This window comes from Chondrus crispus, genomic scaffold (genome assembly GCF_000350225.1).
Source record: "Chondrus crispus Stackhouse genomic scaffold, scaffold_477, whole genome shotgun sequence".
NCBI classification, from domain to species: domain Eukaryota; phylum Rhodophyta; class Florideophyceae; order Gigartinales; family Gigartinaceae; genus Chondrus; species Chondrus crispus.
Window position 1 is genome coordinate 32,171 of NW_005179380.1, and position 17,439 is coordinate 49,609.

Genomic DNA, 17,439 nt, shown 5'->3' on the forward strand with positions numbered 1-17,439 from the left:
TATAAAAAGAAGGAAAGCTCCGTGTAAAGGAGATCAGGGTTGGTTTGTTCCAAAAACTGTCGCCACTTTGGGAGAATGGCAGGATTGAGAAGGAGTGAGAAGCGGCCACTCTCTGTGGCGAAAGGCACGTTAAGCATATCCACCAAGTCACCCAACCTTGCAGAAAGATGGGGGACGCGGGGATGAGAAGTGGGCAAAGTGGGAACGGGCAGCCACTGCCACTGTCAGCACGCTCTCACGACACGTGTGTGTGTGGCTTTACATTAAATGAAAAATTTTCAGATTTCTTCGGCGCGCTTGTGACAGATGACATCTGCCGCAGTCCCTCTCAAAACCTCCCATACACATACAGCTACATCTCTCCATCCTTACATACAGTCCCTCTCCGCCCAACTCCGTCCGCCCCGCATCCTTCCGACAGCTCCATCCATCCTCCTCTATCAAGTCACCCTCCCCCCCCCCCCCCCCCCCCCTCAGCTTCGCATGCCTATCTACAAACGCGCGCCCACCACGCCGCGCGTCATGCACTTCCCTTTCCCTTTCCCCCCACACGCCATGAACCACATCAAGCGCAAGTCCGTGCCGCCGCTCCCGCTGGTAACTTTTCTCCTCGGCCTGCTCGTCATCCCGCTGCTCTCGCGCCTGCACCCGCCGCCGCCGCCGCGGCCGGCGCTCCCGCCGACGGCCCTCGCGCCGCACCCAGAGACGTGCGCGCAGTGGCTCTCGCAGCAGCGCCAGACGCGCGCCTACCTCGACGCGTACATCATCGGGGTGCAGAAGGGCGCGACATCTGAGCTGGCGATGCGTCTCTCGCACCTGTCCGTGCTGCCGCGCGACATGGCCAAGGAGTGGCATTATCTGGAGCGGCTGCTGGACCCGGCGCACACGCCGTACCCGACGGCGCTGCACATGCCGTACACGGGGCCCGATCTGGGCGCGCTGCGCCTCGCGCACTACCTGTCCGGCTTCCCCGGGCGCAACGCGTCCGTGCGGGCGGAGGAGGCGATCCCGCTCGTGGACGGGGCGGCGGCGCACAACCGGACGCTGGTGTACGACGGGACGGTGGAGTACATGCTGTCGGCGCGGGTGGCGTTCCTCGCGCACGCGTTGACGCCGCACGCCAAGGTGGTGCTGACGGTGCGCGAGCCGCTGCGGCGGGCGCGCAGCCAGTACAACATGATGACGCGGGTGTTCAACGCGGGGCGGCGGCGGCAGGGGCTGGCGGCGGTGGCGGCGACGCCGGAGAGGTTCCACGAGATCCTGCGCAAGGAGATGGGGCGGCTGGGCGAGTGCGGGTACGACGCGGAGACGGCGAGGCTGGATAGGTCGACAACGGACATGCTGAGGTGCATGATGCCGGAGAAGCACTCGTTTGACGACCTGCTGTACGTGACGCGCGGGTTGTACCACGTGCACATCGAGACGTGGCGGCGGCACTTCCCGGACCACCGGATGCACTTTGTGTCGTTCGACGACGTGGCGATGGGGCGCGGGGAGGCGCTGCAGGGGCTGGCGCGGTTCCTGTGCATCCGGGAGTGGGACGAGCGGCTACTGAAGATGTACCGGGACAAGGGCGGGTCGAAGAGCTACGGGGAGCGGGCGGCGGAGCAGGGGCTCGACAAGCTCGGGTTCGAGACGTACTCGGGCGCGGACCGGTACATGCTCGAGGTGCTGCCGCAGACGAGGGAGATGGTGGACAGGTTCTACGCGGCGGCGAACGTCAAGCTGGAGCTGATGCTGGGCAGGAAGATGTGGTGAGGCGGGGGTATTTTTATTGTGTATAGGGAGAGCGGCGGCGATAGAGAGGCTATTTGTATAGTGAAGGGCGGCGGCGGTGGGAGAAGAGGACAAGGTCTACAGGGGTGGTGTCCCGCCCCCCTGCGATAGATGGCGCCGTCGGCTGGCAGGCGAGCAGAAACATACGAGAAGAGAGAGTAAAAGAGGTGTGGATTCCCATGTCAACGGTAGTCCTCGCAGCGCAGAGAGTAACAGAGGCGGTGGATTCCCATGCCAACGGTAGTCCTCGCAGCGCAGTGGAGAGCGTGGTGCGCGGTGCGGGCGGCATGGCGGCGAGAGAGCGCTGCTGCGCGTTTGACGCGCGACGGCGCGTCTTCAGCCATGTGACAGGTTCTGCCATGTGACAGACAGCGGCCGGGCAAGCGCCCGGACATGATTGGGCGGCAAATGGGGCCGGGGCGCGTACGCGCACGGGCGGGGCAGACGGGGTATCGTGGCACACCGGAGCATGCTTGCCGTGGTTCCCGCCGACTTACCGCCGCCCCGCAGAAGCTCGAGAGGCGCTCGGAGCTGGGGCCCGCATGCGGTACGGAAGGGTAAGCGCGGCGTCGCGCGAGACATCGCCGCTTGTCTCGTGCGAATGTTTCCCGCGCGATCCCGGTTTGGCTCGATGCCTCGGGCGCATCCTCGGGCGTATCCGCTCTGGGATCATGCCCATACACGTGCACACGTGGCACACATTACGTTCCCAAGGGGTGACGGACAGGCATTCTTTTTTCTTATTCTTGGAATTGTTCTTAATAATCAAGACGCAATATCGCGCATTATTAAATTAATAGAGTTAATCCATTTCGATATGAGATACACAGCACAGGGACTGCTTGCCGCACGCGCGGCCGATTTGGGATTTTGATTTGGATTATTGATTTGGATTATTTTGATTATGCTGCCCACACCAACAGAATCAATCGGTATCGAAGAAAAAAGGATACTGTACAGTGTACCATTAAATGACACTAAATGACACTAAATGGTAACGGTTACTGTACCCTTTCTTTCTTCGAATCCGGTAAATTTTACTGCATATTGTACCCCTTGGCACAGTGCCTTCGAAGGTACCTTCCAGAAACAGAGGGGGGGGGGGGGGGGGGGGGGGGCGGAACGCGCAATAGTGCTGCTTTCATTATTGCTACCCTCGAATTAGTGCCGCAAAAACCGACAGACACAAGTTTTGCCACGTGTCATGCACGACGTCGTCATCGCCCACTCCTCATGCGCCTCAGCTCAATTGGTGATGGCACCTCACTCTCAAAGACCCTATCATGATTCCTGAAAAGATCGCCAAAGCGAAGCGTACGCGCCTTACGATTGCACAGAAAATCGAGGTTGGGCATCTGCTGCAGGTCGGGAATGCGAATACCACAGTTATGCGTCAGTTCAAAATTTCAGAGCGAACCATCCGAAACATCAAACGCTCTCTTCCTTCACTCCAACAAATTGTGACCAACACCGCTACAACGCTCGGAACAAACACTTTGCACCCTGAGATGTGGAGGAATGGATTGAGATCGAGACTAATGAGCTTGTGGCAGAAGCTTCTATTAGTGATGCTTGCGATTCAATACATTATGGTGGAGAGCTATAGAATCAGTCTGCCAGTGATGCTATGATTGATGATTGTGTGGCAGAAGGCGAGTGTGAAATTACGGAGAGGCGGGCCGTACCGAGTGCTCTAGTGCTAGCAAGGTTGTTTGGGTCTTTGGAGAGTCCGGGTGTGGAGTGCGATGTGAACAATGCCTTATCGCACTTGAGGTCCGCAAAACGAGCTTTTCTAGAAGCTAGCTAGGCGTGAGAGACAGGGTCAAAGGCAACAACAGCAGACTCTGTCTGCATCCAGAAACAGTAGTAGTAGAGGGGCTGGACCCTCCAGTTTTGACTGCTCGAGGTGCCGCAGAATCTTTACAACCAGGGAAAAACTCCGGGAGCATTGCCGTACAGAGATTAATTGTGCACAAAAGGGATCAGGCCGAAACGCAAGCGAGGCGTCGGGTTCTATATTCAATGGCTTATCCTCCTTCCAAAGCCTGCCGAGCATATCTCATTCCAGTCGTGGCACTAGACGTGGAAGCACGCTCCCACCAGGAGCCCAATCTGATACTCAAGAGCTTTTCAAATGCGATACTTGCCACAAGTCATACAATGGGCGTCGAGCTCTCGTGACCCACGTTCGTAACGTCCACAGTAATAAGAAACGGTGTTCCCATTGCAACGCGGGCTTCGTAACGAGTGGAGGACTGGAAAGACATGAGCGGCGTGAACATCAGCTGGGCCAGGAGCACAAATGCCAGACCTGTGGTCATAGATTTGCTAGTTCTAGAAGGTTGGAAAGTCACAATCGAGAAATGCATTCGAATAGAGCAGAGTTTTCTTGCAAGCATTGCCAAGAGTCTTTCTCGAAGAGAAGTACTCTCAGGGCTCACATGGAAAATGAACACGATGGAGGATATATTTTTTCATGCAAATTATGCCCAACGTCGTATAGAAAGCGCACTCAGATTCAGCGTCACATGTCCACGACAAGAGAAGGCCAAACCACGAGCACTACTCTGAAAGGAAAACTAGATAATACGAAAAAGTACAGTACCCAAATTTCTAGTTGCTCGCCTTCTCCTACAAACTTCCGTCTTCTTGAACATTGATCTGCCCAGCGGGAAGCAATAACAATGGGCTCTGGAAACAGAAGGTGCTTCCCTGTAGAATGTTACCTTTCGCGTCAATTCTGCTTCTCGCTAAAGAATGCCCGTTACGATTAGATAAATATTCGGTTTGATAGCAGGTCCTTGCCTGTAACGTCCTCAGCTACTTACGTATTTATCTGTGGTTTTCTGTGAATACCGTATATACAGTATAGAATTTGTTGGATTTTATTCCACGAGAATCCGGAGACGCAAACACTGTCTCCTGGCCGGGGGCACTCCCTTTTACCACAGAATCCATGAGTTGACGAAACTAAAAGGTCCAAGTTGATCAATCACTAAGTGATTGGCAGACAAGTAATTGTGATGTTTTCGCGCAGTACTGATACAGTAGTGCCGTACGAAACCTTGGCGGAAATCAACCTCCTCGTAAATACGTATCGGTGTCCAATACGACCCGGTGTCGCCGCCGCATATTTCTCTAGTCCGCGACATGTACGATGTACTGCACACGGCTCAGGAGCATTATTGCTTTCAATACTGAGATTGTTTGCTGTGTATTAACGTCTTTTCAAAGTATGTACTGCAGATAGAGATCTTTCGATGCTTCTCTGAAGAAGCAATAGCATACATAGATATCCGCGAATTTGATTTCTTCTCAACTTTGAAGGCAACTTTGGCCACGGCTTCAATTTTTCTGTAGTAGATTCACTGGTTTTAAATTTTCTGAAGTTAGAAACGAATGGAAAGCCCGTAAAGAAATGTTTCTATGCTACTAGTATAAAATTAGCGTAAAGAAAAATGCTTTTTGTAAGCTGGCTTTTCTTTTGAACACATTTGTATGCAACAACGAGTTTGTTTTCACTGGAATCGACAAGAAAGTGCTTTACCCGTGGTGTGAAATCGCATGTTTGGTCTAGAAAAATACAATAACTTCTGTCTTCATATGACGATTAAAACGGTCCGGTTCGATAGACACTTGTGGAACCCTCTGCGCATTTTTTTACCCCCGGTCACCATTTGGCAATATTCTACTTGCTGTCTGAACTGCCTTGAAACAAGTAAAACATTTCCCGTGCCGATATTTCCCTCTAAGGAACGCTGATCAAGGTTACCGGGGTTTTTTCCGCGCCATGAAACGGGTAAAACTCCTTTATATATTGTTTCGAAAGAGGAGGGAATGAGCATTACGCAATTTCACATCCACATCATGCTATCCAGACAACGATGTGTAGGGAGCAAAGCTAATAGACGCTGTCCAATGCTTTTATTTGGACACACATGACGGCGTACCTAAAAACGATGACGTCGTCTCTGGACAGGTCGTTAACCCCTTTCAAAACTGTGGTTGCATTGCACAAACAAAATTGGCTATCATGGCAGTTCGTTCCTTGCCATCAATTCCACGTTGTATGTTCTTGCAATACATTTTACTTACTTACTGCGCAAAGGATCAACCGATGTTAGGCATGGTATTACAGAGAATGCAGAGCAAGGTTGACCGTGGAGATTTGATACTGTTCTAACTTTACTGCAATAGGTCAGAGTACGTGTTATATAGACATATTAAACCACTTAAACTACCATAAGAGGGTGCTTGACTTAGATGGATGAAAGGGGACTCAGCTTGACTCAAGTGGAGTCAGCTGTCTCCCTTTCTAGTATAGCCTAAGGTACTTCATTTCCGAATACGGTAACACTCCCCCTTGAGGGAATGGAGATCAAGGCGTCATACCGAGTTTTTGTTTGAGATACTCGAACGGTTTGACTGCCAATGCTTTCGTCATGATGTCGGCTATCATTTCAGTAGTTGGAATGTATGATATACGAATGTTGCCTTTGGCCACATTGTCAACGATCATCTGGTACTTCACATCGATATGCTTAGTCCTTTCGTTCACGATGCCGTTCTGTGCCACACTTATGCATCCTTGATTGTCCGCTTTGATAGCAAGAGCGGTCCCATCCGTGATTGGGTTTACAATGGTACCGAAGTTTCGAAACCATAAGGCCTCTCAGATGGCAAATGCCAAGGCGATGTATTCAGCTTCCAAGGAGCATTGCGCAACTGAAGTTTGCTGTTTGCTGCGCCAACTCACAGCACCTCCAGCAAACATGAACACATAGCCACTGATTGATTTCCGGGAGGGTTTCTCCTGGGCCCAGTCTGAGTCACTGAAGACAGAGACCATGTCTTCATTGTCATTGATAAGACCTTTTGAGTAAACGATTCCCAGTTTCTTTGTGCCTTTCAAATACCGGAGCACAGATTTTGCCGTCTTCCATAGAGACGGTGAAGGATCATGCATAAAACGAGAAACGAGAAAGGTAATTTGAGGCGTACGCAATATCGGGGCGTGTCGTGTTAGAAAGATGTAGGAGGCACCCGACCAATTGTCGGTATGGGTTACCATCCATGCTTTCTGTGTTCTCCCCCTCACGACTCAAACCAGATATGTTGATATCAGTACCAGGGTGTAGTGGTATACGGCTAGAATAACAATCTTCCATTGAAAAGAATAGCAGCATTCGGTTGATTAATGGCTCATGGTGAATTTTGATAGTAGCCGAAGACTGTTCGATGACCATGCCCAATAACTTACTGCTGCTATCCACTCTTCGAACTGTGAACTGGCCTGATATTTGATCAATGACTTCTTTGATAGATCCGCCGTCATCACCCGTTATTTTGATATCATCCACATACACAACCAGTAGTATGATCGACTCTTTTAAGCGTTTCACGTAGACGCTTTTATCGGCATGAAACTGGTCGAACCCAACCGAGAGCAGGAACGTATTTAGAAGTGTGTGCCATTCGCGAGATGCTTGCTTGAGGCCGTAGAGAGCCTTATGCAAGATTAAAACGTGATCCTCTTTTCCCTGCACGACAAAACCATGTGGCTGAGAAACAAATATTGTTTCTTTTAGTTCCGCATTAAGAAATGCAGACTTGACGTCGACGGTAACCGTGGGCCAACCATATTTCGCAGATAACGCAATAAAAAATCGGACGGTACTGTATCGGGCCACCGGTGAAAACACTTCACTGTAATCGACTCCCAGCCTCTGCGTAAAGCCTTTAGCGACGAGTCTGGCTTTGAATCGCTGAACGCTCCCATCGACATTTGTCTTAATATCGTATACCCATTTCGTTTTGACAGTTTTGCGGCCTCGTAGAAGCGTAATAGGAGACCAGGTTTTGAGATTGATAAGTGAATCGATCTCTTCTCTCATAGCTCGGAGCCATGAATCAGCATTAGCACCTGATGTGGCTTCCTCATAGGTAAAGGGCACATCTGTCCTGTCAGCATTCATTGTAGAGTCAGTCACCAAACAAGCTGTGTGAAAACCCAAACGCTGAGGAGGTACACCGGCGGTGCCACGGTTCGACCGGCGTAGTCCCGGGTCGTACGTTATCAGGTCTAAATTGTCGGATTCGGATTCAGTAGTAACATCATTATTGGTATCGTGTACCTCGGGTGGGGGCAGTGCATTGCTGACCTCAGATGGCGAAACGGGCTGGGCGGCAGGAAAGATGCCAGGCATGTCAATTTGTACCATGTAGTCACCGTTTGAAGTCGTTTGAGAAGCTGGTTCGGATTCAATAAACTCGACATCTTGTGATATAGTGATCTTACCACTTTTCGGATGAAGAATTCTGTATGACGTACCTCTTTCATAACCAACAAAAATGACTTCGACGGACCTGGGAGCAAACTTGCCCTCCCTTTTCTGTTTCGGGACATGACAGAAAGCCGCGGAACCAAATACTTTTGCATTAGAAAGGTTCCGGGGCTTGTCGTGAATAATTTCAAATGGGGTGACGTCTTCCTTGCAACTGTCGGTGTACAACCGATTCCGTAAGTAATTTGCACAGTTCACCGCCTCGGCCCGGTATCTGTCTCGTTGGGAAGTAGATATATTGACCATCATTGTTCTTGCCATGTCTAGGAGAGTGCGATTTAGCCGTTCAGCACGACCGTTCGACTCAGGAGAGTACGGAGCAGTTATCTCGTGTATTATGCCACGTGCACGAAACCAAGATGACAGTCGGGAACAAACGTATTCACCGCCACCATCAGACCGTAACCCCTTCACTTTTCGACGGTTGAGCACAGTGAGACGACTTACTGTGTTGTTGAACAAAGACTGGAACTCAAGAATCATTTCTTGTAGAGCATCTGCTGCCTGATTCTTTCTCCGAAGGAACCGGACCATTGAAAACCCACTGGAGTCATCGATAGCAGTAACAAAGTACTGTGAGTTTGAAAAAGAACGGACACGCACTGGGCCAGCCACATCTGAATAGATACGGTCAAGTGCTTTCAGAGCGTGGTTATCAGAGCGTGTGTTGCGACTGTGTCGGCACGACTTCTCAAGCTTGCAGTTTTTGCAGCTTCTTGAAGGGTCGTTCCATCCGGTTGTTGGGATACCTTTCACAATCTTGCTTGATTTTGACAGTACTGCAGCACTGACATGCCCTAAGCGTCTGTGCCAGAACAGGGGATCACCCCTGGTTTCCTCGAAAAGGGCTTTGGCCCGTGCTTCTTTTGGAATATGAATGACGGCCTCGTATAGACCGGCTGGAGTTTCGTGACCCACAAGCTTCCTTGTATTGTTTTTCGTGTCCTCAATAAAGCAAAGGCCTTCCGAACTGCCGTCTTCGTCGAACACAGAACGGAAGCCCTTCTTCCGAATACAAGAGACGGATAGGAGATTATACAATATGTTGGGAACATATAGGACATCGCTGAATGTGATGGCTTGTTTCTTTCCATTAACGAGCCAAAGCCACTACGGTGCCAATTCCTTTTGTATCGAGGAACTGTTTGTTACCAACTTGGACAGAGCAATCTTGGCTAACGAAAGCGGCGAAATTTGACCTATCATTGGTCATGTGTGCCGTACAGGCGGAGTCTATCATCCATTTTGTGGAGCACTCATCTTTCTGACATACAACAAGGGCCTTCGAAACTGTCACCATGGCAGTATGAGCTGGGGGTGCTTTGTCGTTACTGTGTTTGTGGCCAGCATGGTGCGGCCTTCGATGAGAGTTCTTGCCACCATTTTTCATAAACGATTTTCTGTAGGACTGACTAGAGGGGTTATGAAAACACCTACCAGATGTATGACCGTGTCGACCACAATGTGAACAGTCATACTGTGATTTCGGTTGATGACTGTTACTCCCATGGTTCATAACGAGAGCAGACTGCGTGCTTGGCTTTTCCATTGTCATTTCAGCAACGACCAGTTCTGAGAGTGCCTCTGAATATGCCTTGCCTGTAGCTCGAATCACTTGCGCAATAACTGAGAAACTAGAAGATAACCCACGAAGCAAAGCATGCTTCTTTTCTATGTCACTTACTTTGTGCCCAATTGCCAGCAACTCATTCGTCAATGTTTCGATTCTGTTCGAATATTCAAGGACTGATTCGCTAGTTTCCATCTCGATTTCCTGTAGGGCAGACAATTTGGCATCAATAGAGGCTTCAGAAACCATTTGATAAGTTTCTGTAAGCGTCTTCCACACCTCTTTGGGGTCACGCAATCGGAGGACAGAAGCCTTACAGGCGGGGCTTATTGACATCATAATGTGTGCCAAAGCCATATCTCGGTTTCGCTCATGGATTGTAAGCTTTTCTTCATACGTACGAGCAACAGCAGTCCCTTCAACATGTTTCCAAATACCTTTACCACGCAGCATAATTTCCATTTCATTTGACCACAGATAGTAGTTCTGTGGGCCCAGGCGGTCTATGCGAAAGAACGAAGAATCAAGCTTGTCGTTTGATATTGACATTGTGGACCAGGGAAAAAACGAGAGAACAAATGGAAATTTTCAGCTATAGGCCCATAACCTATTACAGAGAATACAGAGCAAGGTTGACCGTGGAGATTTGATACTGTTCTAACTTTACTGCAATAGGTCAGAGTAAGTGTTATATAGACATATTAAACCACTTAAACTACCATAAGAGGGTGCCTGACTTAGATGGATGAAAGGGGACTCAGCTTGACTCAAGTGGAGTCAGCTGTCTCCCTTTCTAGTATAGCCTAAGGTACCTCATTTCCGAATACGGTAACACATGGCACTTACGACCGTGGTCCTCTACGAGAAGGTCCTTTTGTACGTAGGAACCAGGATGATGACCTATACCAAATGGGTAGAGGTCAACGGTATAAATAGGATAGCTCTCATGATGGTAATAAAGAATGGAGCTCTGATTACACAGGCTCAACAAGAAAACCGTCTCACGGGTTATGGAGCCCAGTTGCTCACCATCAGCCCATCTATTCTGTGTTCAAGCCATTTTAAGTTTCGGTTTCAGCTGCAATGGAGACGAAAAAGAAAGTGTCGGTCCCAGTCTTCGATGGGACGAATTTCCACACCAGGAAGTTTAGAATGGCTCTTGTTCTACAAGAAAAAGACGTATGGAGTGTAGTAAAATCTGGGAGTTCTACCGCTACTACTGTTGCTTCTGATGCTACCAGTGGTACAGTGGGGCAGCATGCCAAAGATGTTAAGGACAGGAGACTTATCACGTTGGGCTTAACTGATGATCACGTTTCTCATGTTATGGAATGCGGTACTGCAAACGAAATGTGGTCAACTCTTGAAAAACTCAACGAGTGGTCGGGTACGGCAAAGAAACTGTCTCTTCGTCGAAGATTTTTCAAGATTCAAATGGATGAGAGCAAAAGTATGCTGAAACATATTTCAAAAGTCGAAATGTTCTCAAGGAAGTTGGAGGCTGCTGGGTCACCAGTAGAAGAAAGTGATGTTATCATGACTTTGCTAAGCAGTCTTCGGAAGAAATACCGAGCTCTAGTTGTTGCTTTGGAAACAAGAAAGACGGACCTTTCTCACTGAAGTTAAAGCTAAGCTTCTATATGAAAAAGCGAAGATGAACGAAGAGGAAAACTCTGAAACTTCAAGTGCTCTCATCACAACAGATCAGCACGCAGGCGGTATTAATTTTGAGTCAAGATCGATGCCTAGGTTTACTAATGTCTCGTGCCTATCTACCTTATAGTGGGAGGCTGTTAATCCGTAGGCCGGCGGCGATCGTGGTGAGCTGATCACTGTTGTATGTGTGCAACGTGTGTGCGTATGGCTCTCATAACTGCGGACGCATTGCTGTGGCGGCGTCGACAGTTGTTTTTATGGCTCTCATGACACTCCCCCTGTCGACGGCGTTGCATTTTTGCCGTCTGCTGTGGTGTGTGTTGTGAGCTGTAGTTTGGGGAGGAGGCGCGTGTATGCTTGACGTCGGAGCGGTTTTATGAGGATGTACGCTAGTTTCTCGTGCGTGGGAACATGCGCGATGGCGATTGTGCTCTTTTGTGCCTGTGCGTGAGGTAGTGATGCCTCAGATATATGAATTTCCGTCTTTTCGTCGGTCCCGTGCTGTTGGCGACGTGGATGGCGGACTGGCTGTCTATCATCAGGGGGGTCGGGGATTTCGGCGGCATGTGCACGTCCTGTAGCAGACGTCGGATCCACGTGGTCTGCTGTGCAGTGGAGGCAGCCGCAATATATTCTGCCTCACAGGTGGATAAGGCTGTAATGTTTTGCTTAAGGGACCCCCAACAGATCGGTGTGCCGCTTTATGTGTGGACTTCCAGTCCATGATGTCGGCGGCGAAATAGGCATAGTCATACTAGACAAGGAGGTTCTCGATTTCGCTTTGTCTGCTTGCGTGCCCGCTCGGAGCGTTTGAGTGTATTCCAGTGCCTTTGCGTGGTGTTGTTGGCCTCTGCTGCTAGTCGGTTTGCCAGAAAGTAGACATCTGTTCCCGTAGAGTCAGCTACATATTGTAGGTCCCCAATGATCTGCTGGTATTTTTGAGTGTGTGCAGTTGGGTCTCATCTTTCTCCGTTGGCTTGTGGAGCAGGACTCCATCGCAGTAAACAGTGATTGGTTATTAAAAAGATTTTTCCTTCTTAAAACGAACTGCGTTTGAATATTGCCTAAGCCGAATTTAAGCCTATTTATGGCTTTTATACACAGGTCGCCAATTCGGGAAAGTATATTTATTCTTTGCGCACTGCAGCAAAGTGTGTAATTTTTGTCAAACTGTAAAATTCACGGTTTCAAAGAGTGAATAATTCCTTGGAGTCATGATGTAGATCAATCTCCTCTACCTTTATGTCGATGAACTACAGATTCGACAATCTTGACCCATGAAGTGCGGAGGCAATGTCGCAGAAAGAGATTGCATATAGCTGGCATTTCAGAGATGCCAGCTATATGCAATCTCGCAGTCAGTCGAGCACATGATGCTCGGCAAGCGCTCGAGGAGGTGCTACACGGCAGTCCGATGGAGGTCTTGATGGGGCAAAAACTCCTTTACGTTCGACCGCGAGGGGTGCACAAAGGAGCAGCAGTGGCTGAAGTGTTGAGACGCTTCGATGTCGAGGGTGAGGCGCCGGACTGGGTTTGTTCTATTGGTGACGACCTAACCGATGAAGACATGTTTAAATAAATATATCGCAATGCTGACGGGAAGAATATTAGTGTTCACACATGTACAGTTGAACGGAAGAGCACTTCAGCCAATTATTACGTACAGCATGTTGATGAAGTGCGTGACTAGTTGGAAAGGCTCACACAAGTAGATGTAAATTCGCCTTGATGGGGCATAAAATATTTGTATAGGAAGAAGACATCGCATCTTCTCAGAGCCTGTCGCTTAATGTTTTAGTTTCGGCCTTGCCTCCCTCCTCTCACTCCGTCGCTTGCTCGTGCACACATTGTTCGGATCGTCTAGCCTGTTTGGCAGCCAACCGTTAACAGTTCGACCCCTTTCCACATCTACCAGAATGCGATGGCCTCCTGACCTCATCCGGTTCGCTTCTCGCTATGCAATCTTCATATCGCGTTCTCGTTCAAACTCAACAAATGCGTAGTCTCTCAAAACTCCCTCTCGATCTAATGGCATAACAGTTGCCACAGGGCCATATGCCTCGAATGCATCCTGCAATGACTTCTCCACCATGGTAAAGGGCAGATTAGCAGCAAAGAGCGTGCAATACGCACTTTTTGTCTTTGCAGAATCGTCGCTTTTTGGGTCCCACTGGTCTCCTCTCGTTTTTAACGATTTCCGAGGCCTTCTTCAACGCGGCGTTCCGAACACGCCGCCTTCTTTGAGCAGGTGTTTCAAAGGGTGTCTCCGGCTTGCTCTCACTTTCATCAGCCATTTTCGTATCGAGGGGTTCGGGGGAGAGGAGAGAGGAAGAAGGTCGAGGCGGCGACGGTGTCTCGCGGGACAACTCTGCAGCTTCCATTGCGGCGGGGACCACTGCAGGACTTGAAAATGGATAAGATGTGGGCGAGTGCAGTGATGATGCAGATAGGAAGCGTAAATATCACCACCCAAATCCGCCCCTAGGGGTGAAGGCGGGAGAAGGAAGAGAAGAACGACTGGGGGAGGTGCAAGAGAGGATGGCGAGCGATCCGTTTTTGGGGAGAGCGCAGGCTGTTCACTTGCCACACGCTCACGCGGCGTGGCACGTATGCCCGAGTCATAATACTGATCCATGGAAATAAATATCCTTATTACATAAAAAATCACATCCCGTTGCGCTGCGCTGCGCGTTGGTGTGCCGCGCGCTGGACACAGACCGCCTGCAGAGCGAGTGTACAAAAAGAAAAATATGACTATGACACAAAAATTAATTCCCGGAGACTCCCTGGGGGCTTGTCACTGCGCCCGCCCGCATCGCTTCGACCACGCCTGCTGCAGCTCCTGCCCGGGTAGCCCGCCCACCTCACCGACGCCCGTCCGTTTGGCGTCGCCCGCGCGCTTGCCATCGGCCGCCGGCGCGTCGGCCGCCGCTGCCGTATCTATACCGCCGCGCAAGCGCTACGCCCGCTCGCGACCCGACCGTCCACACCGCGCCCACCCCCGCTCCCTCCAAAATTGGCCTCCCTTTCCAGCCTGCAGTCGCAACGGCGCGTCCTCGGCTCGCCCGTGCCGCTCGAAGCCGTCGCGCTCCCGGCCTCTGTGCCTTCATCCACGTCTTGACAAACTGCTTATTGTACAGCTCAAACTGTGAGACATTCATCTCGTCGACCATTTCAGAGCTCCAAGTTTCGCCGCCTAACGGTCCCCCGAGCACCCCCTCAACCGACGCCACCGATCGCAGAAAGCAAATTCAGGTACTCACGCAACCGTCTACGAATGTAGTCATCCAGCCCGACATACGCCCCCGACGACGAGACAGACGCCGACGACGTGCCCGCCGAAAAAGTCAAGTCGCGCATGAATCACCGCTCGACGCACGTAATGCGACACAGCGGGTCGATACTCCCCGACACCGACACCTTTCCCGTCGTCAAATTGACCAGTGCGTCCACAATAGGCACTCTGCCGTTCCGCGGAGGCCGTCTGGGCGCTTGGAACCGGGGACGGTTTCCCGGGCGTAGACAAACAACAAGTGTCTCCATTCCCCGGCGACGGCGTCGACGACACTGGGACAGAAGAGCTCTTCGAGCCGCGAATCGGCGTCTGCTACTTGGGCGTGGGCTTCCCCGAAGGCCGCGTCGGCGTGGAGCTAGACTTTTGCAAAAATGCGTGGGCAGTCTGCACGAGCGGAGACTCCGTCTTCGCGGCGGCGGCCTTCTTCGCGGCCGAGGCGGCGGTCGACGAGAGTTGCAAGCCCACGTTATGCGACGTGCCTATACGGCAGGCCCTCCTAGATTGATTCGGAATGAGCTCTGCCACGAGCAGCAGTGAGGCGTACGGCTGGAGAATGACGCGATCGCCGTGTCCGAACAGGGCGAGCGGGAGGCCGAGGGCAGCGGAATCGGGCCCGTGGTCGAGCGGGGGCACGGCGGGGGCAATGGTATCCAGGGCGCCGATGATGTGTGAACACGGGGGAGTGTGCTCTTGGGATGAGGGTAGAGCACTCTGACTCAAATATGCTAAAAATATCACATTTCACTGTACCTGCACTCCCAAATTATTATTTTTTCTGCTAGGGAGTTTAGCGCTACTCTTGTAGTCTCGTTCCGCACGATTTGGCCATGTCGAACTGCGAAACTGTGGTTTGTGTTCTTGTTCAGTTGCGCGGAGAATGACTGAAGGCAACATTGTCCGGTGTCTGCCTCAGGTAGTTTTTGAAAAGACGAAGAAGGCGCCGTTGCCCTTGTCATTTTGTAAGGGCTTGCGATCCGCGCGCGGTATCTTTTATCAATATTATGTCAGATCGAAGAATGGGTTGCAAGACGATATGAAGGATTCCATCTTTTGGACTTAGGAGAGAGCTTGTCCATGACATCTCGCGTAAAGTGTCCACGGCTTCCAGAAAATCTTGAAGGCTACGAAGAACAGCAACAAACCCTCTCACGCGGCGTTTGTTCGAATCAACAAACATGACACCGCCGCTGTCAACTGCAGCTTGCTGATGTAATGTAGGGTAGATGTAGGACCAAAGAGACGGCCATTTCGAAGAAATGGACTCATTTCTCCAATGCAAAGCACTTCTCCGAGCAAACCGCAACCATTTCTCGTAACTCGACGCTTATGTTTCTCACGATTTTGGCCCAGTCACATAGGTCATGCATTCCTACGCCGCATGCTGTGCACGAAAACGAAGTTTCCAATCCCGGAAAGCGACAATGCTTCTCCCCAATCCCACAGGACATTCCTTCTTTCTCCTTTTCGTTGTCGGTTTCCTTTATTCCTCTCCGAGTACATCGCTCCAGTTTCCTTCGCTTGAAGGCTTGGTCTTGAACAGATGCGACTAACCTCCTTTTTGCCGCTTTGAAAATTTCCGAGTCATGTTCTAACGCGACGTATTGGATACCTAAGTCCAAACATGCCAAACCCATGGACATAGAGCCTGCTCTAGGATTATAACAGATACCTGCAGGTTTGCATCATTGCTCGAGAATAGATACACTGAGATCCTTTTCAATGTCTCTAACTTTAAGGATTTTGCCTTGTTCACAGCAGAGGGGATTTCGTGATTGTTGTACGTTTGTGACACAGTTCACCCACGACGGAAGGGTTGAGCTTCTGTAACCTTTTGCAAATGAGTAATGATGCTTTTGCCTGCGATCTGGTGATCTCCAGAATACTGCTGCGATGAAGCCTGACTCTTGAGGGTGCTGTGATAATGTCTTTCTCTTGATTGTTGACGGATCCTGTATGTAAAGCATGGGATGCTTCATCATTTCCATGCCCTCCGCACATACAACTGAAAAAAGCTTCGAGAAGTGAATAAAATTGCACACGATATAGCACACGCCGCTCTGTTTCATCGCCATACCGCAGTGACGTACAACCTGTTTCAGGCAGTCCTCATTAGATTCATCATCTTGTAGAACAGTCATGACCATATCGGCTTTCCCCTGCACCATTTTCCACTCATCGTGTTGTGTCATGAAGTCCTCAAGTGTAGCGTGCACAATCTTCCACCCAACCGGTAGTAATTGAGATGCCTCAATTACTGACGCTGCCTCTGCAACTGATTCAACTGTGTAGTATAACACCCCCCAACGGAGAGGGGTGTATACTTAGCTCGACGTAGACCCGTACGAGGGGCGAGAAGACGGGGAGAACACACAGCTAACGAGACAGGGAAGCGGGCCCTGGTAGCGTGGTAGAGCGGGACGGTCGGGGACGAGCGTACGCGCGGGCCGATCTACGCCTCGACGCCCGGAGCAGCGCTGGGTAACGTACCAGCGCTGACGGGCGGAGGCGGATCTAGGCTCGTTCGCGTACGCAGCTGTCCCCTACCCGCTTTGTCCCGGTTAACGCGCGCGAAGGCGGATCGCGCTCGTTAGTTAAGCTGGAAGACGGACCTAGGCGGTAGGTCGTGGACAAGTCCGTGCTTGTCCCCCTCCCCCGCCGCCGGTCGCGCTCGTATTTATTGTATACAACGCGTCTATCATAATACTACAGTACTGGTGCGCTGTAGTAACCTACTGTAGCGCGGGTCGCCCCGCGCTGTAATGCTGTCAGCCGTCGGGGCTGACAGCACACGTGTGAGA

The 17,439-nt window shown here is 50.8% G+C and overlaps 1 protein-coding gene across 1 annotated transcript; it reads left to right on the forward strand.

The window, feature by feature from the left end:
* Positions 1 to 555: 555 nt before the first annotated feature.
* CHC_T00008796001 (Carbohydrate sulfotransferase) lies at positions 556 to 1,758 on the forward strand. Its single transcript, XM_005719251.1, has one exon. It carries the CDS (start codon positions 556 to 558, stop codon positions 1,756 to 1,758), a length of 1,203 nt encoding a protein of 400 aa, XP_005719308.1.
* The last annotated feature ends 15,681 nt before the right edge of the window (positions 1,759 to 17,439 follow it).

Bases quoted from the DNA above. Each gene is read 5' to 3' on its own strand.
- CHC_T00008796001 (XM_005719251.1), top strand. From the start codon at position 556: ATGAACCACATCAAGCGCAAGTCCGTGCCGCCGCTCCCGCTGGTAACT.